Source organism: Astatotilapia calliptera, chromosome 18 (genome assembly GCF_964374335.1).
Source record: "Astatotilapia calliptera chromosome 18, fAstCal68.1, whole genome shotgun sequence".
NCBI lineage: Eukaryota > Metazoa > Chordata > Actinopteri > Cichliformes > Cichlidae > Astatotilapia > Astatotilapia calliptera.
In genome coordinates, this window is record NC_137439.1 from 29,398,809 (window position 1) to 29,417,945 (window position 19,137).

General features: G+C 39.6%; 1 protein-coding gene across 6 annotated transcripts in view; it reads left to right on the top strand.

Moving 5' to 3' along the window:
• Positions 1 to 19,137, top strand: part of carmil3 (capping protein regulator and myosin 1 linker 3) — a 101,142-nt gene that overhangs the window by 25,638 nt on the left and 56,367 nt on the right. For all 6 annotated transcript variants that reach the window (XM_080292541.1, XM_080292539.1, XM_080292538.1 and 3 more), the window contains exons 9-11: positions 7,523 to 7,598; positions 10,893 to 10,981; positions 15,363 to 15,457. In XM_080292541.1, the coding sequence (XP_080148667.1) occupies positions 7,523 to 7,598; positions 10,893 to 10,981; positions 15,363 to 15,457 (260 nt within the window). The remainder of the gene's footprint in view (positions 1 to 7,522; positions 7,599 to 10,892; positions 10,982 to 15,362; positions 15,458 to 19,137) is intronic.

The window sequence follows — 19,137 nt, forward strand, 5'->3', positions numbered from 1 at the left end:
TTTTCATTAATATATTGTTTGGCAAGTAGTGGAGAGTCTAAGGAATTTTGATCGTCAGTTTGATGCCCAGCCAAGATTTGGTTATTTTAAAAATCCACATTCAAATAATAGATTTTCATAATTATTTATGTTCTGTTAGCTGCTGCTTGGTTGTTGTGTTTATGGTTTCCCAAACATGTATGTTGCCAACAAGGAAGATGCGGAGTGCCCTCTGATGGGCAAACTATGCGACATCAACTTCAATAAAATGGTTGAAGGGCATTTCTTGTATCTATTGTTTACATTACTTTTGAAATTTTCATGTATTTGACGTTGAAAATGCTTATACTGATAGATCGGTAAATTACCACCAATGTACGATAAATCTGATCGGTCGATCAAGAGTTTTCAATCTTGGTACTTTATTAGTCTTCCTTCATGATAGTGATCAAAGGAGCTTGGAAAGAAAAGCGTCTGGACTTCTTTAAGTTGCTTGAAGACGTTTCACCTCTCATCCGAGAAGCTTCTTCAGTTCTAAGGTCAAATGGTGGAGAGTCCCAGATATAAACCTAGTGGGAGTAACCCCCCACAGAGGGACAAAAGGACCCCCTGATGATCCTCTAATCGCCTGAGCCAAGGTGGGAAACTGGGCGTGGGTCCCAATCAGCCAGAGTTTCGGGTGTGTTCATTGTGAAACCTGGCCCCACCTTATCATGCGAATTCCTGAGGTCAGATGGCCCAGGATGTGAGTGGGCGTTAAGGCGTCTGGGAAGGGATCTCAAAACTGGATTATAGATGGCAGAGAGTTGGTGTCGTAAACCCCCGCCTCTGTTCAAAGATGGCCGCTCACAGTGGACATAGATGGCTTCTTTCACTCCTCTTTCAAACCATCTGTCCTCTCTGTCCAAAATGTGAACATTGGCATCCTCGAAAGAGTGTCCTTTATCCTTAAGATGCAGATGGACTGCTGAGTCTTGTCCTGTGGAGGTGGCTCTTCTGTGTTGTGCCATGCGCTTGTGAAGTGGCTGTTTGGTCTCTCCAATGTAGAGGTCTGAGCATTCCTCGCTGCACTGTACAGCATACACCACATTGTTAAGTTTGTGTTTTGGCGTTTTGTCTTTCGGGTGAACCAGTTTCTGTCTGAGCGTGTTGCTGGGTCTGAAATGTCATGCTTGGAGAAAACTCTCCTGAGTTTCTCTGATACACCGGCTACATAGGGGATGACAATGTTGTTGCGTCTGTCCTTCTTATCCTCCCTCGCTGGTGTCTGGTCTTCTTTTCTGTGCCTCTTTGCTGACTTTAAGAACGCCCATTTAGGATAGCCGCACGTTTTGAGTGCTTCCTTTACATGTGTGTGTTCCTTCTTTTTTCCTTCAGGCTTAGAGGGAACATGTTCTGCCCGGTGGTGTAGGGTCCTAATTACTCCAAGTTTGTGTTCCAAAGGGTGATGGGAGTCAAAGAGGAGGTACTGGTCCGTGTGTGTGGGCTTCCGGTAAACTTCGATGTTGAGTTTGCCGTTCTCTTCAATGTGCACGGCGCAGTCCAGGAAAGGCAAACAGTTGTCCTTTGTGTCTTCCCTGGTGAACTTGATGTTTTTATCCACAGCGTTAATGTGCGCAGTGAAGGATTCCACTTCTTGTGTCTTGATTTTGACCCAGGTGTCGTCCACATATCTGTACCAGTGGCTGGGTACTCTTCCTTTGAAAGAGCCAAGAGCCTTCCTTTCCACTTCCTCCATGTAAAGGTTGGCTACAATAGGTGACACGGGGGAGCCCATGGCACAGCCATGTTTTTGTCTGTAAAAGCCTTCGTTGTACTTGAAATATGTAGTGGTGAGGCAGAGGTCTAACAGTGTGCAGATCTGATCGGGTGTGAAGTTGGTCCTGTCCTCCAAGCTGTCTTCTTGCAAGAAAACAATTAAGCATACAGTACTTTGCAAAAGTCTTAAGCTATCCTCTTTTTCTTTATATTTTGCTAAGAATGGGAAATAGTGCAGGAGTTTATTGAAACCTGAACGGCATGAACTCTCTTAGGTAGCTTTCATGTAATTAGTAAGGAGTCTTCAGGAATAGTTCTCCGGGCTTCTTTGGAGGTTGTTTGCCTTTGTTTCTGTTCTCTGTCAAGATGCTTCACTGCTTCAATAATGTTGAGATTTGGGCTCTGGAGAGACCAATGATAAATGAAGCTGTTGCAGTCAGATTCATTGGTCAGTGTTAAGCAGCTTAACAAACAAAAAATAGTCTTCTGAAAATGGTCAGATTCAAGTGTCAGGTATAAGTGAAAATCTTACGTCTTAAGACAAACTTTTAATTAAACCAGGAAAACTATTTCTTAAGACCAATTTCATGAAATTTCACAAAAAACAAAACAAAACAGGAAATGAGGGGTGATCATGTTTAGAATGATTTACCCAATGCAGACTCAAGGCACAGAATTAAAGAACAGAAAACAAACATTTATTAAGGCCAGGCAGACAGTTCAAAGGCAGGTGAAAACCATAAATCCAAACTGGAGATCCATGAGGGAAAACAGAGGTGTGTAAACAGTAAGATGCAACAAAGCCCTTAGGGTAGACAAAGGCTATAAATACACTCTACATAACTAGGGTAATGGGAAACACTGGGGTACACAGCTGGAACTAATCGGGGAAAACAAGACAAGGGAAGCAAAACTAAATACAGCACACATGAAACAAGACACTATCAAAATAAAACAGGAAGTAACTGAAAATAGGAACATTAACACAGTGAAGGAGACGTAAGAAGACCCGGAGAGTATGGGGGAGGCAGGATAAACTGAAGGAAGAAATGCAATATTAACAAACTATAACCCTGAACAGAAACTAGACAGCAAAACTAATAGCACTCTGTGGCTATAAATAATACATTTATAGTTTAAATAATAAATAATGATACATAATAATATAGTGTAAATAACAAACCCCAACCAGCAAAAGGAATAACACAAAATCTCTGAATAATACATGAAAAGTAAACCAAGAACCAAGATAAAACGAACAACCAACAGAACTAGAAAGTGCAAAATTAAAAAACACTGGCTCTAAAACCCAGGACCATGACACAGCCTGACATGTCTTAAGAAAAATAAGGGCAATTTTCAACTGTGTCTAATTTTTTTCCACTTTCTGCCAATCTATTTTCATTATAAAGAAATGTGACTGTTGTAAATCAAGGAAATGTGCATACACAGCTTCTTAGCTTAATTACCTACTTTGTGTGGTATGCAGGTTGCGGGTACAAAAGAAGGCTGTAAAACTGACAAAAAATCAGACCTCTGCCTAGATAAAATTAATAGTTTTGGACAAGCAATTCTATGACATGATCCGTTCTTAACAGCCTGCAACACAATGCTTAATGGTCCAGAAATTATGGCTTCCTCCTCTGCAACCCACTGAGTCAAATTGGACCCTTTGGCCTGCTAGTTCTGGCCCACAGTCTGTATGTTTGACATCTATGTGCTCCAATTATATTCTCTAAAGTACACCCAGTAACAAGAACCTAATATTTTCCATCTATGCTTGTGGAAGAACTGTATACAGTTAATTCCACACATTTCTGGGCACTTTGTTTTTTGTAGTTATTTTAGCCATTTACCAGAACATGAAGCTATAGTTATGAGTTATTGAATATGAATATTTGCTTAAAGTGCACATGTTCTCTGTCTTTTAACAGAAATACTGCATGCAGCATTGAAGAGTTATAGACATTTTTCATTTCAGGCACTTAAATGTAATTGGACAAATTACCATAATCATAAATTAAACTGTTATTTTAATGCTTTATTGACAATTCCTTGCAGGTAATAGCTGCTTAAAGTCTGGGACCCGTTGACATCACCAAACTATGGATTTGCGATGCTTGATCAGGCCTTTACTTAAGCTGTCTTCAGTTGTTGTTTGTCCTTGCTTCCTTGTGTTTTTGTTTTTCCTTCATTGTAATCGATGCTTGATTGGGTTAAGATGAGTTGATTGACTGCCCTTTGCATAATTGCCCATCATGACCTTTAAAAACCCTTCTGGGTAGTTCTTGCAGTGTTTGTCTGTCTATACCGTGAATCGCTGTCCAGATAACTTTGCTGCACTTGGCTGAATCCAAGCAGAAGTTTTAACTCTCCTCCTCACAGTTTACTCATCTGTTAACATCATCAGTTAACACTAGTGACCCAGAGCCATGATAGACCACACGTGCCCACGTATCACACTTTCTTCATTGTGTTTTCTAGGGGTTGTACTATGCCTCCGTTCATGAGCTTTTCCAAGCCCTCTCCATGCTTTTCTCTTTCCTTCAGTCATTTTGCCACAGGCAATCTTTTCATCTGTGCAAAGGAGCCAGTTTCAGAGCTGGTCTGGCTTTTTTAGATGTTTTTTGTCAAACTCTTATCTGGCCTTTCTGTTCCGAAGGTTATTATATTCTGAATGGATTTTTCTTTGCCATGGAAAGGATCCTCCTGTCAAGCACCACTATTATCTTCAGTGGAGTTCAGCCTTTCCTGTGGACAAATACATGTTTATCAGTGAGTGTGTGTATATATGTAAACCTAATTATTATATATTATCCAGTCCTTAAAATCCTCTCTTGCCTTTACCCAAAACTGATTTCGCAGATAGAAGTGTGCAGTCGATAGGGCAGGACTATCTGTAAAAACAATCATCTGATCGAACTTGAACACTCTTTAATTTTGTTTTAATGTATCGAATTTGGCAACAGGACAATAAAAAACAACAACAAAAGTGACAGTAATTGTGATCAAAGCTAAGCAGTGGGAAGAGCAGTCATATTCCTTTAAAGAGACCAGCTCAGCCTTATTGATATTGTACAAGTTGCATAAAACAAATTTCAAGTTGCTGTATTTTCCAATTTACATATCCATATCAAAAATGATAAATAAATAAATAACATAAATAAATAAATCGTGAACAACAATAACTCTTAACCTGCGATGCCTTAAAAAAGCTTCATATAGAATCTGATATTTGAAAAGTCCAACTGTTTAACGTATTTGTGAAAAAGGTCCCACATCATGTTAAATTTCTGTCTGAAGGCCCTTAGCTGTTTCAAAGTAGAGCAGCAACACATACTAACAGCTTCTCTTATCCATTGAATATGTAGGGGAGCTATGGGAGATTTTCGCTTAAGTCGTGTTTTACATTTAGGCAGTAAAGTAGCAAAGGCAGTATAAAAAACACAATCCATCAGAGCATTAGGTTCCACTGGTTTTCCAGTGATATTTGATCAGGATCCAAAATTTCTTCACAGAAGTGCTGCAAAACCGTGCAAGATCAAAACATGAACGTGATTTTCCTGGGACTTGACAACACCTGTCACAAGTTAGGTTTGTCTTTATAAAATTGAGAAATGTTAAACTTCGTAATAAATGTAAGCGGTGCATGCTTTTAAATGGAGTTAATCCAAAAAGATGATTTATCTGCATTATGAAGGGCATGTTTTGAAAGATTTCAGGGAAACCAGATGAAAGGAGGGATTCTGAGAATAAATACAGTATATGAAATCATTCCTTTCTAGTTCAAGTATCGAAAACCTGGACACTAAGGGAATGTTTTGCTCATAAATCTACAGATTTGTAAATATCTAAAGAAATTATGTTTAGGTTATCCAACTTTATCAGACAACTGATGGAAAGGGGCAAACGTTTTATTAATATAGAGATATTTATATGAGGTTGGGCCAAGTTTGAAATGATTCATCTGTTAAATATGGACGAAAGACATGATTTACAGTTACAGGAGCAGATATTGAATATGTTTGGCTATGAAAATTGTGCTTGGATTGCCTCCAGATTCCCAGCCTTATTATACTAAAGACAATAATGTCTTTATTATACTCAGAAGAGGAACTTTTCATGGAGTGAGCTGAGGCTGACAGAGATACCAACTCACGAGAAGCAGCTTCCATTGTAAGCCAAACTGATGACAGCCAAAATGAGTCAGATTGCAATCAGAATTGAGTTATTCTTAAATTATTAGTCCAATAATAAAATTTAATATTTGGTAAACCCATAATTTTTGGTAATCCCAATTTTTTAAAACTGTTTGTAAAAATTGCTGTCTAACCTGTGGTGTGTTTTTATTTCAAATGGAGTCCTTGATAACAGATCACGAAATGCTCAAAATACAGTATTTATGTGCATTTATACTTTATTTTCCTTTTTGGTTAGTGAGGAAGAATAGTCCTGGCAGGCGTAAGACAGCTAAAGTAGAGGGGTTCCTTTGACACCTTTCTCTGTGATTGCTCCAACTGTATCTTGGTAATCCTGTTTTTCACACTTTATTTCCTCTTCACTGGTTAGAAAAGTAGTCTCTGAAATGTTATTGTTAAAGGAAAAAGCTTCGGGGGGTGTCTATTCCTGACCCGTATGCAGGAAAATCGGTCAAGTATCCATGTTGATATCGATGTGCATTTTCCCCAGAGCACTGTAAGAAATGACTGTTGACTGGCCACTCTGCTCTCTTGCCTCTAATTCCTTCTTGCTGCAGATGACTGAAGTTTGAAAGGGATAAAGTTTCATATCCCTGTCCTAAACCTAAAATGATCCAATTAAGGACATAAACTGCAGCAGATTGACCCACTGTGCCACCGCGTCCGCACGTACCAGTACAAATTGACACATAAACACCAACACGCTGCACGACTGAGCTGGATCATAGAGGTCAATTACATGTCCTGCTGTCAAAACATGAATCAGACAGTGCTGATGAATCTTGACGTGTGCATCATCTGCTCGCTTGCACAGACTTGGCCGTGTTTGTCAGAATGGACTGGCCTGACGGCTGTCATGCTAATGAAAAAAGAACACAGCCTGTAGCCATTTTATTCCTCTGAGATAAACTGTAATGTCCTGGTTACTGCAACAGAAACATCCTTGGTCCGATTACACTCTTTCCTCCTCCTTTCCCCCCTTTCACTCTGTGTTTTCCTCCGTATCATCCTTTCTTCCTCTTTCCCTGTGTGTATTCGCTTTCTCTGTGCATCCCTTCTCTCTGTGTTGCTGCTTGTTTGTCAGATGATGTATAGCAGGTGTAGCAGCAGTACGGCCATAGTTGGACCTTGGAGGATTCTAAATAACACCCTCTCTCGCTCTCTCTGTTCTCTCACTTTCTCCCTCCCAAACGCATACACAGGATCATCTGTGGGCTCTATGTCTGGGTGTACAGTAGTGGATGTAGCAGTGTTTGAGGTCTGTAGTTGGGATCAGAGTGTGGCTTTATTGAATAATCCACTGACCCGGCCATCGATCTTTACATCTCTCTCTCCTTTCCTTTTTTTCCATTTCACTCTGCTTCTTCTCCTCAGCAGGACTGCAGTATCAGTCATCTTTTAGAAAGCAGCCCTGCCCGTGCTGTTCTCCCTGTCACAATGATAAACTGCTTTTTACTAAATGCAGAGCATAGAATAAGTTTGGCCTGAGATAATGCAAATTTATAGATCAATGGGATCAAATGGTTTTGAGCAGATGGAGTTTGCTAATTTAAAGTTTTGAATTTTATCTGTCATCTTCTTTCCAGGGACTTGGCAGTGATTGTGGCATCCATTGCCTACAACACCTGGTTCACCAAGCTGTACTGCAAAGACATGCGCATAGTAAATATCTTTTTTTTTAAATCTCCCTCACTTAAGAATTGTCTCTCCAGATGTAGACAAACAATGTTTGTAAATGTAAACGTTTGCTCTCTTGTGTTGTCTATTGATTTATTATTTTATTAAATCAGCTTGTCTCTTTGGCGTTTTTAGAAAATTATCATTTCTTTGTGTTTCTCAAAACACTTAATAGTTACCATGCTAACACTAAATTGTCGGAGCATTACGGCTACCTTAGTCAGGAGCTTCCTGGAGTGATCTGAGTCCTAAACTCCATCTGCTTCAGGTCCCAAAGTCAAACGAACACTGTGGCGTCACTGAGAGTTAAAAACTGTCTTTCATCTTTAATAAAATGATCAGCGTTGCTGCTTTACCAGGTGTAACAATTAAGTTTAACATCCTGGCATCATGAAAACAGAATCTATTAAATTTAACAGAGTTAGAAGTTAGCAGGAAGTTAGCTCGCTAGTTTGCACCTAAACATGATATACCATGTTCTGACTGAGAGATTTCTGAAAAAATTAAAACGTACAGCTCTGCTATCACTTCCAACATAAATGAAGACAGGAAACTAAACAGTAGTGACATTTGTAGGGTTACTGAAGTTGGACTAGCTGGTATATAACATTGTGCTACGTGATCGCTAGCGACACAGCTACGTTAGCATAACATAAACACAGTGATGCTGGAGGATGAATGCTAATTTTTTCCACTCGATAAAAGTTAACGTGAAGGTTCCCGATGGTTAGGGACAAATACAATCGCGTGGCAGGATGCTGTAAACTATGGGGCGCCGTTTGTAAAGTTAAACATGCTGAAATTAACGGCAACATTTTTCCACATTTAGCTCAAAACCTTACAAAAACATGTTTTTTCGAGTAATTTTTTACAACATTTAGTAAAATATTTGTAACTTTTCATCAAATGTTAAATATTAAATCTAAATGTTAAATCTAAATGTTAAATGTTAAATCTAAATGTTAAATGTTAAATCTAAATATTATATTTAAATCTAAATGTTAAATGTTAAATCTAAATGTTAAAAGTTAAATCTAAATGTTAAATGTTAAATCTAAATGTTAAATGTTAAATCTAAATATTATATTTAAATCTAAATGTTAAATGTTAAATCTAAATGCTAAATGTTAAACCTAAATGTTTAGGCTAATATGCAAATGTATTGTACGGATCAACGGAAATACCAAAATAAAAGCTTCCCGAAAACCTCCGGTGCAAAATCGTGTCTGTTCTCTTCCTCGCTTCTCCCCGCCATGTGCTGCTTCACATCTTGCCTACGAGCATGTCCAGCGATTTTGCTGGACATGTGCTGCAGCGATTGTGAAGTGGAGACTGCAGCTGCTAAGAGTGCACTACTGCTAAACCTTTGGATGGCCGACAAAATGGATCTTCCGATGTTTTCAGCTAAATCGCCGGACGTGCTTTCTCATGGTCGGGTTATGGCTGAATTCCAGTGGAATGACGGTCCCGCCATAATAGACGTTCCAGCCATGTGTTCCAGCCCTAAACCTAACCTTATCTAACTATAACCTTATTCCTAACCTTTACTAGCAGTTAAATGACGTAAAATAGTGTTTTCCAAAGCGATTTTTAGAAAATGAACGAACGTGTAGATTGAGTCCAAACGGTTCTCATGTGCTCTCCTTTTTCTGTTGCCGTAATTTAGGAACGTGTTGGGTACCCGAAAGCATAAAATGTTGACAATTTGTCACCTAGCGAAAATTATTATGCTTTGGGAGTGAGAACGTGTCTGACCACTACCGGCACACTTTTGCACCGAAGGTTTTCGGAAAGCTTTTATTTTGGTATTTCCGCTGATCCGTGCAATAAATTTGCATGTTAGCCTAAACATTTAGATTTAACATTTAACATTTAGCATTTAGATTTAACATTTAGATTTAGATTTAAATATAATATTTAGATTTAACATTTAACATTTAGATTTAAATATAATATTTAGATTTAACATTTAGATTTAACATTTAAGGGTGATCGTGGCTCAAGAGTTGGGAGTTCGCCTTGTAATCGGAAGGTTGCCGGTTCGAGCCCCGGCTTGGACAGTCTCAGTCGTTGTGTCCTTGGGCAAGACACTTCACCCGTTGCCTACTGGTGGTGGTCAGAGGGCCCGGTGGCGCCAGTGTCCGGCAGCCTCGCCTCTGTCAGTGCGCCCCAGGGTGGCTGTGGCTACAATGTAGCTTGCCATCACCAGTGTGTGAATGTGTGTGTGAATGGGTGGATGACTGGATATGTAAAGCGCTTTGGGGTCCTTAGGGACTAGTAAAGCGCTATATAAATACAGGCCATTTAACCTTTAGATTGAATATTTAACATTTAGATTTAACATTCAAAATTCTGTTTTAAATATGAAAAGTTACAAATATTTTACTAAATGTTGTAAAAAATGACTTGTTTTGAGCTAAATGTGGAAAAATGTTGCCGTTAATTTCAGCATGTTTCACTTTACAAACGGCGCCCCATAGTAAACCGACCAAACGTCAGTTAGGAGAACAACTGAGATAATCCATCCACAATACGAGGTTAGTCATTAATATACTGCAACAACATGGGAATAGAGTGGCTGTGAGAGAATTAAACATTAATGAATCAATGGTAGGGAAGTGGAGGAAGTAAGAAGAATGAGCTAAGTAAAGTTTGACTTATCTGACTGTTTTGTTTCGCTTAATGCGCCTTATAATGCGATGTGTCTTATGGTCCAAAGAATATGGTAATTTATTGAAACTTTATCATAGAGTTAACTCTTATTTTTAGTCTCAACAAAAATGAAATGGTAATTATACTCATTATAATTAAGACACTGATTGATTTTGTGCCTATTCGAAGGCATTGTGTGTAAAACCAAAGATAAGATATGATTTGAAGTTCATTTAAAGATTTTTTTCTAACATCAGTCTATAGGCTTCCTCTTTAAAAGCAGATACAGGGCAGATACAGCACCTTATTTCCATTGTGCACTGGGTGGATTTACAGCTTGTTTTTTTTGTTTTTTTGAAAAAATAAATGAGTAGATCCTGGTTTTGGATCATTAGACAAAAAGTAATTTGTAGAATAGAGCATCAAGGGTTTTAGGAAACTATCATGGGCTTTTTTTTCTATTTATGTACTTAATCTTTTATAGGCACAACAATAAAATAGATGCAAAAAATAAATAAATAAGTTGTAGATTATTTTGTTACAGCCCTGCTTGTAGTTCACTTTTTCTGGCCTCCACTGCGGCTCGACACCACCACGTTCCACATGTGCTGTGTGTTTTTTCTGCAGGGGTCAGAGGTGGTGGACCAGGTTCTACACACAATCAGCAAGTCCAACAGTCTGGAGGAGCTCACTCTGGAGAATGCGGGACTCAAATCGTAGGTTTCCTATTTCCTGACATCATCATCAGCCCTACCCTCGCCTCTCTTAATCTAATTTCCTCTCCTTTTCTTCTCCTTGCCCCTTCACCTCTTCTCTTTTATCCTTTTGCACTCTCCAATCTTTTCTCACTCTTTCTCCTCCTTTGTCTCCTCTCTTTTCACTTACACAAGTCTTGTCTCACCTCTCCACCTAAGCTCACCTCACCTCTCCACTTCTCCTCCCCTCCCCTGCTGTCTCTCGCCTCTCTTAACCTCCACTCTTTCATCCAATAAAGCTCAAATAAAGCCTCCCCACCTATCTGCTTGTAGCAGGTGTATTGTTTCTCCATTGAAATAGATGTGAAATTTTGGGCTTCATCTGGCAAGACATTCCACCTTCTATGTATGGCTTGTATCATTTAGCAGAGCAGTTTTCTTATTTAGTATTAATTGAGATGAATTGGCTGCCCGAGGGCACGATGATTTACTGCAGCATATTGATGGAGTTTTTATACTTCCCCTGTGTTAAATCACTTCCAATAGAAAGGGTCATTTTTGTTGGAGGTGCTCTACAAGCACTATGCCAAAAGCTCTTACCTTCAACAAGAGAATAATAGACTTCAATACAATACAATATGTTAAGATACTCAAATAGTATATGATTTAAGGCGCCTATACTGACAAATATAGTTTCTGATGTGGAATTTCAACACAGATTTCCGGCACAAATATAAAATGTCACTTTTCACTTGATTGTTTACTTCAAACATTAAAGGAGATCGAGTAATCCTGACTACATGAATGCTTGGAGATTTGCCTTGAAATAAATAGCAATTCTGCCCAAATAAAACTTTGGGAACAACATTGAATGTAAATGTTTTTTGTCTATTTTACCTTTTAGATCTTTGGGAACTCTACCTGTGAGATATATGTTTTGGTAACTGGTAAATCTTCTGGTGAAATTGTTGTGTCTACAATCAGAAATTAAGAGATGTACCTGCGAGCGGGATTTATAACAATACAGCTAATTTGGGACCCAGTCAAACTCCAGAAGTCAAACTAACTTGGAAACTTGCCTTGCTTTCAGGGCTGTAGGAGACATGTTGTTCCAAGTGGTTAAACTTCCACTAATGAATATGTGTATATATATATATATATATATATATTAGGATGTTCCTCATTGTGTACATATTGTTCTGTGGATGAGCAATATGTGCAGAAGTGTTGGGAAGCAGTGGACATTGATAAACATTAGCTTTCATTCTGAGTGGTGTTTGTAGCCGACAGACAAAAGTAAGTCAATTATTTACAGTCCTTGTTTCTCTCCAGAGGGAAATGTTTGACTCTTTACAAGTTAGATGGAGCAAGTTTACTAGCTAACTTTGCTTGGCTGTAATCTGTTCATCAGAGTTTTGTTCAAACTAGCCTTGGTCAGCTGAGAATAAGCTACCAATTGGCTAAAAGACAGAATAAGTTGTACTAGTGCATCTCAAAAATAGAAAATCTTGAAATTTTCTTGAAATTTTCTGTTTTTTTAAAAGATCAACTTATATAAATTCCATAATCTTTAGATGTAAACTGACTATTACACTGAACAAAAATATAAACGCAACACCTTTGTTACTGCTCCCATTCCCCATGGGATGGACGTAGAGACCTAAAATTCATTCCAGATACACAATATAACCATCCCTCCCAAACAGTGGTCACAAATCAGTCCAAATGTGTGGTAGTGGGCACATCTGCTATATTGAGATAATCCATCCCACCTCACAGGTGTGCCACATCAGGATGCTGATCTGACATCATGAGTAGTGCACAGGTGTACCTCAGACTGCCCACAACAAAAGGCCACCCTGGAATGTGCAGTTTTTTGCGCTATTGGGGGTCTGGGGACCCAGAACCGGTCAGTATCTGGTGTGACCACCATTTGCCTCATGCAGTGCAACACATCGTCGCATGGAGTCTATCAGATTGTCAATTGTGGCCTGTGGAATGTTGGTCCACTCCACTTCAATGGCTGTGCGAGGTTGTTGGATATTCGTGGGAACTGGTACACGCTGTCGTATACGCCGGTCAAGCACATCCCGAACATGCTCAATGGGTGACATGTCCGGTGAGTATGCTGGCCATGCAAGAACTGGGACATTCTCAGCTGCCATCTGCCCTGAACAATGTGAACCATGATTCATCCGTGAAGCGCACACCTCTCCAACGTGCCAGACGCCATCGAATGTGAGCATTTGCCCACACAAGTCTGTTACGGCGACGAGCTGGAGTCAGGTCAAGACCCCGATGAGGACGACGGGCATGCAGTTGAGCGTCCCTGAGACGGTTTCTGACAGTTTGTGCAGAAATTGTTTGGTTGTGCAAACCAATTGTTCCAGCAGCTGTCTGGGTGGCTGGTCTCAGGCGATCTTGGAGGTGAACCTGCTGGATGTGGAGGTCCTGGGCTGGTGTGGTTACACGAGGTCTGCGGTTGTGAGGCCGGTTGGATGTGCTGCCATATTCTCTGAAACGCCTGTGGAGACGGCTTATGGTTGAGAAATGAACATTCAATGCACGGGCGACAGATCTGGTTGACATTCCTGCTGTCAGCATGCCAATTGCACGCTCCCTCATTGCTTGTGGCATCTGTGGCATTTTGCTGTGAGACAAAACTGCACATTCCAGGGTGGCCTTTTGTTGTGGGCAGTCTGAGGTACACCTGTGCACTACTCATGATGTCAGATCAGCATCCTGATGTGGCACACCTGTGAGGTGGGATGGATTATCTCAATATAGCAGATGTGCCCACTACCACACATTTGGACTGATTTGTGACCACTGTTTGGGAGGGATGGTTATATTGTGTATCTGGAATGAATTTTAGGTCTCTACGTCCATCCCATGGGGAATGGGAGCAAAAACAAAAGTGTTGCGTTTATATTTTTGTTCAGTGTACAAGCATTTTTGTTTTAATTTTGAGCTCAATATTTATGAAAATCAGAAATCCAGTATCACATATTATAACAATATTTGTTATAAAAGATGATTTAAATATAGAAATGTCCAGCTTGATGTGTGATTGGGGCTCTTTTACCAGCAATTACTGTATCAGTTCTGTGCGACATGGAGGCCATCAGCTTGTGCCACTGCTGAGGCGTTATTGAAGACCAGCTTGCTTTGATAGCCGGTGCTTCTCATCTTCTTCTTAATAATACCCCAATAGATTCCCTGTGGGATTTAGGTCAGGAGGGTTGTCTGGCCAATCGAGCACAGCAGTATCACAGTCAGCAAATCATTTGGTAGTAGTTATGGCACTGTGGTCAGGCAGGTACTGTCCAGTCCTGCTGGAAAAGGAAATCAGCATCTCCATAAAGCTGATGGAGATGCTGGATGGAAGCATAAAGTGTCCTGAAGGCTTTTGGTAGACCAGTGAACCAATCTTCAGCAACTCCAGCAGATGACGTGGCACTCCATATTGTCAGACTTTACAAACTTGTGGCTCTCCACTCTTCCTCTTTCTCAAAACTCTAGAAAATTAATTTTCAATAGAAATGAAACCTTTTTTTCATCTGAAGAGAAGACTTTGGACCACTGAGCACGAGCCCAGTTTTTCTCCTTATCCCAGGTAAGATGCTTCTGACATTGCCTCTGGTTCAGGAGTGAAACGATATGAGGACTACGACAGATTTGTAGCTCCTTTCTTAAAGACGTCTGTGGGCGGTGACTTTTGATGCTCTGACAGCAGCCGCAGTTCACTTGCAGCACGGCTCTCCTGTGTTCTCGCCTTTTCTTGACAGTTCTCTCAAGACTGTTTGTGCACTTTTTCCTGCCACACTTTTCCCTCCCAGTCAACTTTCCATGCATACTGTTCGACACAGACCTCTGCACACAGACAGCCTTTTCAGCATTGAGCTTTCATGGCCTACTCTCCTGAAGGATGTTGATGATCTGGAAAACTATCAAGTCAGCAGTCTTCCCCATGATTGCAGCTAAGTGTGCTGAGCTAAACCAAAAGATGCATGTTTATATGTTTTGAACCATTTTTTATTTAAGCTTGAAATGACATATTCTAATAATTTGAGATGCTGGACTTCTGAATTTGATTAACTATGAGACCCAATTGTCAAAATGAAAACAAAAATGGCCTGAAATGCGATGAATTTGAAATATTAGAAAGTTTACCTGATTTAATTACATTACATTTTTTGAAGCATGTGCAAAAGCAATGCTAGCTTAATTTAAAAAAATCTAAAGTACCTTTATCAATTAATTGGTACGTTTAAGCAAAACACTGGAATTATTGTAAAGTGCTTTGAGGTAAGACAGGAGATTTGTTTCGTCAGTATCTGAGATCGGTATTGAATTTTCAATTTTGCAGAAATAAAACTTTTCTTTTTAATGTTGTCCACAGGGATTTTCCACAGAAGATGGCATCTGCGTTATCAGAGAACCCAGCCTCTGTGATTCACTCTCTCAACCTGGCTCATAACACACTAGACAACCAAGGTACCAATCTGGACTCTTATGAACTCTTCTTCCCTCCTCCCGCTGTCTCTCTCAGGGCAACTTTGATTGTTTTTTGGGGGGTGGGGGGTTTCTGCCCCATGTTATTACTTCACAGCTTTTGTTTGCTTTCAAAGAATTCAGAATCAATCCCTGTCCTCACAGAACCTTTTATTTTCTTTTATGTCTGTTTTTTCTCATTTTTTTCTTTCATATATTTCAAGCTGTAGGTTTTGATTGGTCTTTCACTGTGGAGAAATCCTTTATTTTTCTGGTCTCACCGCTCACCACACAATCCGAACCTCTTAGACCTTTCTGCACACACACACACACACACACACACACAGACACACACACTTTGCCACTTTGTGATCTGTCTCTGCAAGTGAAAAATAAACACGCACAATTCTATGGCGTTATTTTGGTGCCACTATTCTGAGCACACATAAAAAAATTGCAGGTGCAAGTGTTGCATTTTGAGGAGAAATTTATTTTGAGCAAAAAAAAGCCAAATTTGAGTGAACAAAATTTATTGCTGCGTGCAAAAAATGTATTTCAGTGTTTGCTATTATCCACACACACACACACACAATAGCAGCCCCTCTCGCTCAGTTTTTGCACTTGCGCTCGCTCGCATTGTGTTGCTCGCGCTCTCAACATTTCTGCCCGTGCGCGCTCAACTCTTTCTGTACACCGTTATATTTGTGCCACAAAACCATCCAATCACAGACTTGGATGCAAAAAAAATCTGATTGGCTGTTTTGGTCTTGGAGACCAGCCAATAAATTCTAACAACAGCTTATCAAGCTTGAATGTGCTGCTGTTGTTTAGCGCGACACCTGCTGATTTCCTCTTTCTGGCGCAAAGTGGGCGATAAACAAACAAGAGAGACGATCAGCTGATCATTGATCAGTTTCATGATTGAAGTAGCAACAGGAGAGGGAGGGGAGAGGTTGAGAGAAGAAGGGGCAGCTTGTGTCTTTTTCATTGTACCTGAAGTCCGGGATTCCTTTTCCCCTCAATACGGATGTATTGTAATTGGTCCAGCCCAGAGTTGATCATGACCAACTGGCTAATCCACCACCTTTCATTGTTTATACTGTTACAAAGACAAACAAAGACAAACAAACAAACATAAAAAGGAAAAATCACCATCGGCCCACCGGGCAAATGCGGTCAGCTGGTGGGTAACAGGCATCTCCGAAAACGTTAGAACACTTATGCAAATATGTGATGTCTTGATGAATCAAGCAGATATTTGAAGGTTACACGGCACCATTTTCACATGAAAATATCTTAAAAGTTTATCTTGTGACCCAGAAAGAGTAATATTTTAAACTCCGCCACTCTGTGTTCCTCCGCCACTGCCTCGTTTGAGTTTTGGACGAAATGGATTCTGGGATATTGCATTTCGTCATTTCGAGCTGATTGGAGACCAAAACAGCCAATCAGATTTTTTTGCATCCAAGTCTGTGATTGGCTGGTTTTGTGGCACAAATATAACGGTGTACAGAAAGAGTTGAGCGCGCACGGGCAGAAATGTTGAAAGCGCAAGCAACACATTGCGAGCGAGCGCAAGTGCAAAAACTGAGCGAGAGGGGCTGCTATTGTGTGTGTGTGTGTGTGTGTGTGTGTGTGTGTGTGTGTGTGTGTGGATAATAGCAAACACTGAAATACATTTTTTTGAACGCAAAATTCATTTGCACGCAGCAATGAATTTTGTTCATTTGAGCAAAGAAATTTGGCTTTTCTTTGCTCAAAATAAATTTCTCCTCAAAATGCAACACTTGCGCCTGCAATTTTTTTTATGTGCGCACAGAATAGTGGCACAAAAATAACACCATACAATTCAGGCAGCCTGAAGTGTGTGTGCAGAGTCAGACCTTATATGCATGCAAACGCCACTTATTAGCTCATTTCTGTCCTCACGTCTGACACTTGTCACTTCTACTCACCTCACAAGTGACAAGTGTCGGGGGGGCGGGCCACATACTTACTTTATTGTGATTGGAGCTGTAAAATGACTGCAACCTTATCACAATAATGCACATCTTTACAGCAAAGGATGACCTTCAGTCTGTGTGTGCGGTTGCCTAAAGTAAAACTACTCTAAATACAAATAAACAAAAAAAAAAAAAGGATGCGAGGGAGACACGAACTAGGAGACAACTTTTGGCATTTCAATGAATTCCATTTTTAATAAAAGCAAAGCCTTTCATATTATCTCCATGGCTGCAGTATATTTAATGAAACTGCTGAGCTGAAACTCTTTTGTACAAGGTGCTCATGTGGATTAGTCACTGCAATATGTTTAAAAATTAAGGCTGTAAATTATGTCAGTTGGGTTTTTATTTATTATTTATTTTTAGAATTACAAGGACATGGTTTGGAGAGTACATACATAAGGGAGTCTAATGTTACATGGCCAAACTATATATAAGCTCTGTGAGGGCATATAGATGCAGGGATGTACTGTAAGCAAGCCTTTTAAGATTTATGCCCCTACTGAAAAAATGATTCAAAGAAAGCATGAAATACCAACACTGAGATTGAAACTGTGGAGAGGAATGTGAAGAATGTGCTCCTTTTGAAATCGATGCCAGCGACAGTGAAATCTTTACCAATGTGATGTACTTTTTGTAAAATAGGACTGTGTGAGCATTATTGAAAGTCTGACCTGAGCAGAATGCAGTGGTGCTGAAATGAGTAAGAATGTTCCCGGTCCACATGACCATCTTGATGTGTCACTTTCTCTGGGTTCAAACATTGTTGGAAACATTTGTGATTTGCAGTAGAAGCAGGAGTTTTGCAGACATGCGACTGATATTTTATTTACATCTTCTCATGCAAATGGAAAATATGATGATGAATGGTTTAGCCGATTTTGAAGCTTAAATATGCAAAAAAAAAACAAAACTCAACTTTAGTGTTAATCTCCAGGTACGTACCTTTCTTTCTCTCATTTTAAGAGCAATTTCCTGTTAATATACCCAAAATTTGTGATGGTGTTCTCTCATTTTCCCAATATGAATATTTGAAATACTAATATTCATCTAAAGCAGCCAGCATTGTTAATAACTTGTAATATTTCTCAATTTTGCTGGTTTTAAGTTAAAGGGTCTAAATTAAATAATGCATATTTTGCAAATTGTAGATTTAGGCCTGCAAATCTGCTGTCAGAGACTGGACATTCAGATATTTGAGTGACTTCAAGGATTCATTCTTCTCAGTCCATAGTTACAGAGTCATAGCACCAGATATTTACCATAACAATAACCCATCTCAAGTAGTTTTCTATGTAATTTCCTTCTAACACGGCCTCTAAACAAGTTATACTAAAAGATATGTGAAAACACCCCTACCTTCATTCATTGAAATATTTTTTTCCAGGTGGTCAGTGTGCAGGTGATCACATGCCACATGGCCAGTGTGCAGCAGCCCAGTTTGAATCCCACTTGCAGCCCTTCACTGCTCCACTATCATATCCAATCTAAACCGGTCACATGTGAGACATTTGGTGAACTGACATGGAATGACCAAAATGTTATTTAATATAGGCTAACATTTCAGATCAATTGCTTTGTATTTTCTCATTTAACCTGCAAAAAATATGTATCAGTTCTCCATCACCATTTTCCAGAGCCCAACATAGTATCTACAAGTTGCTTAACCATTTCATAATT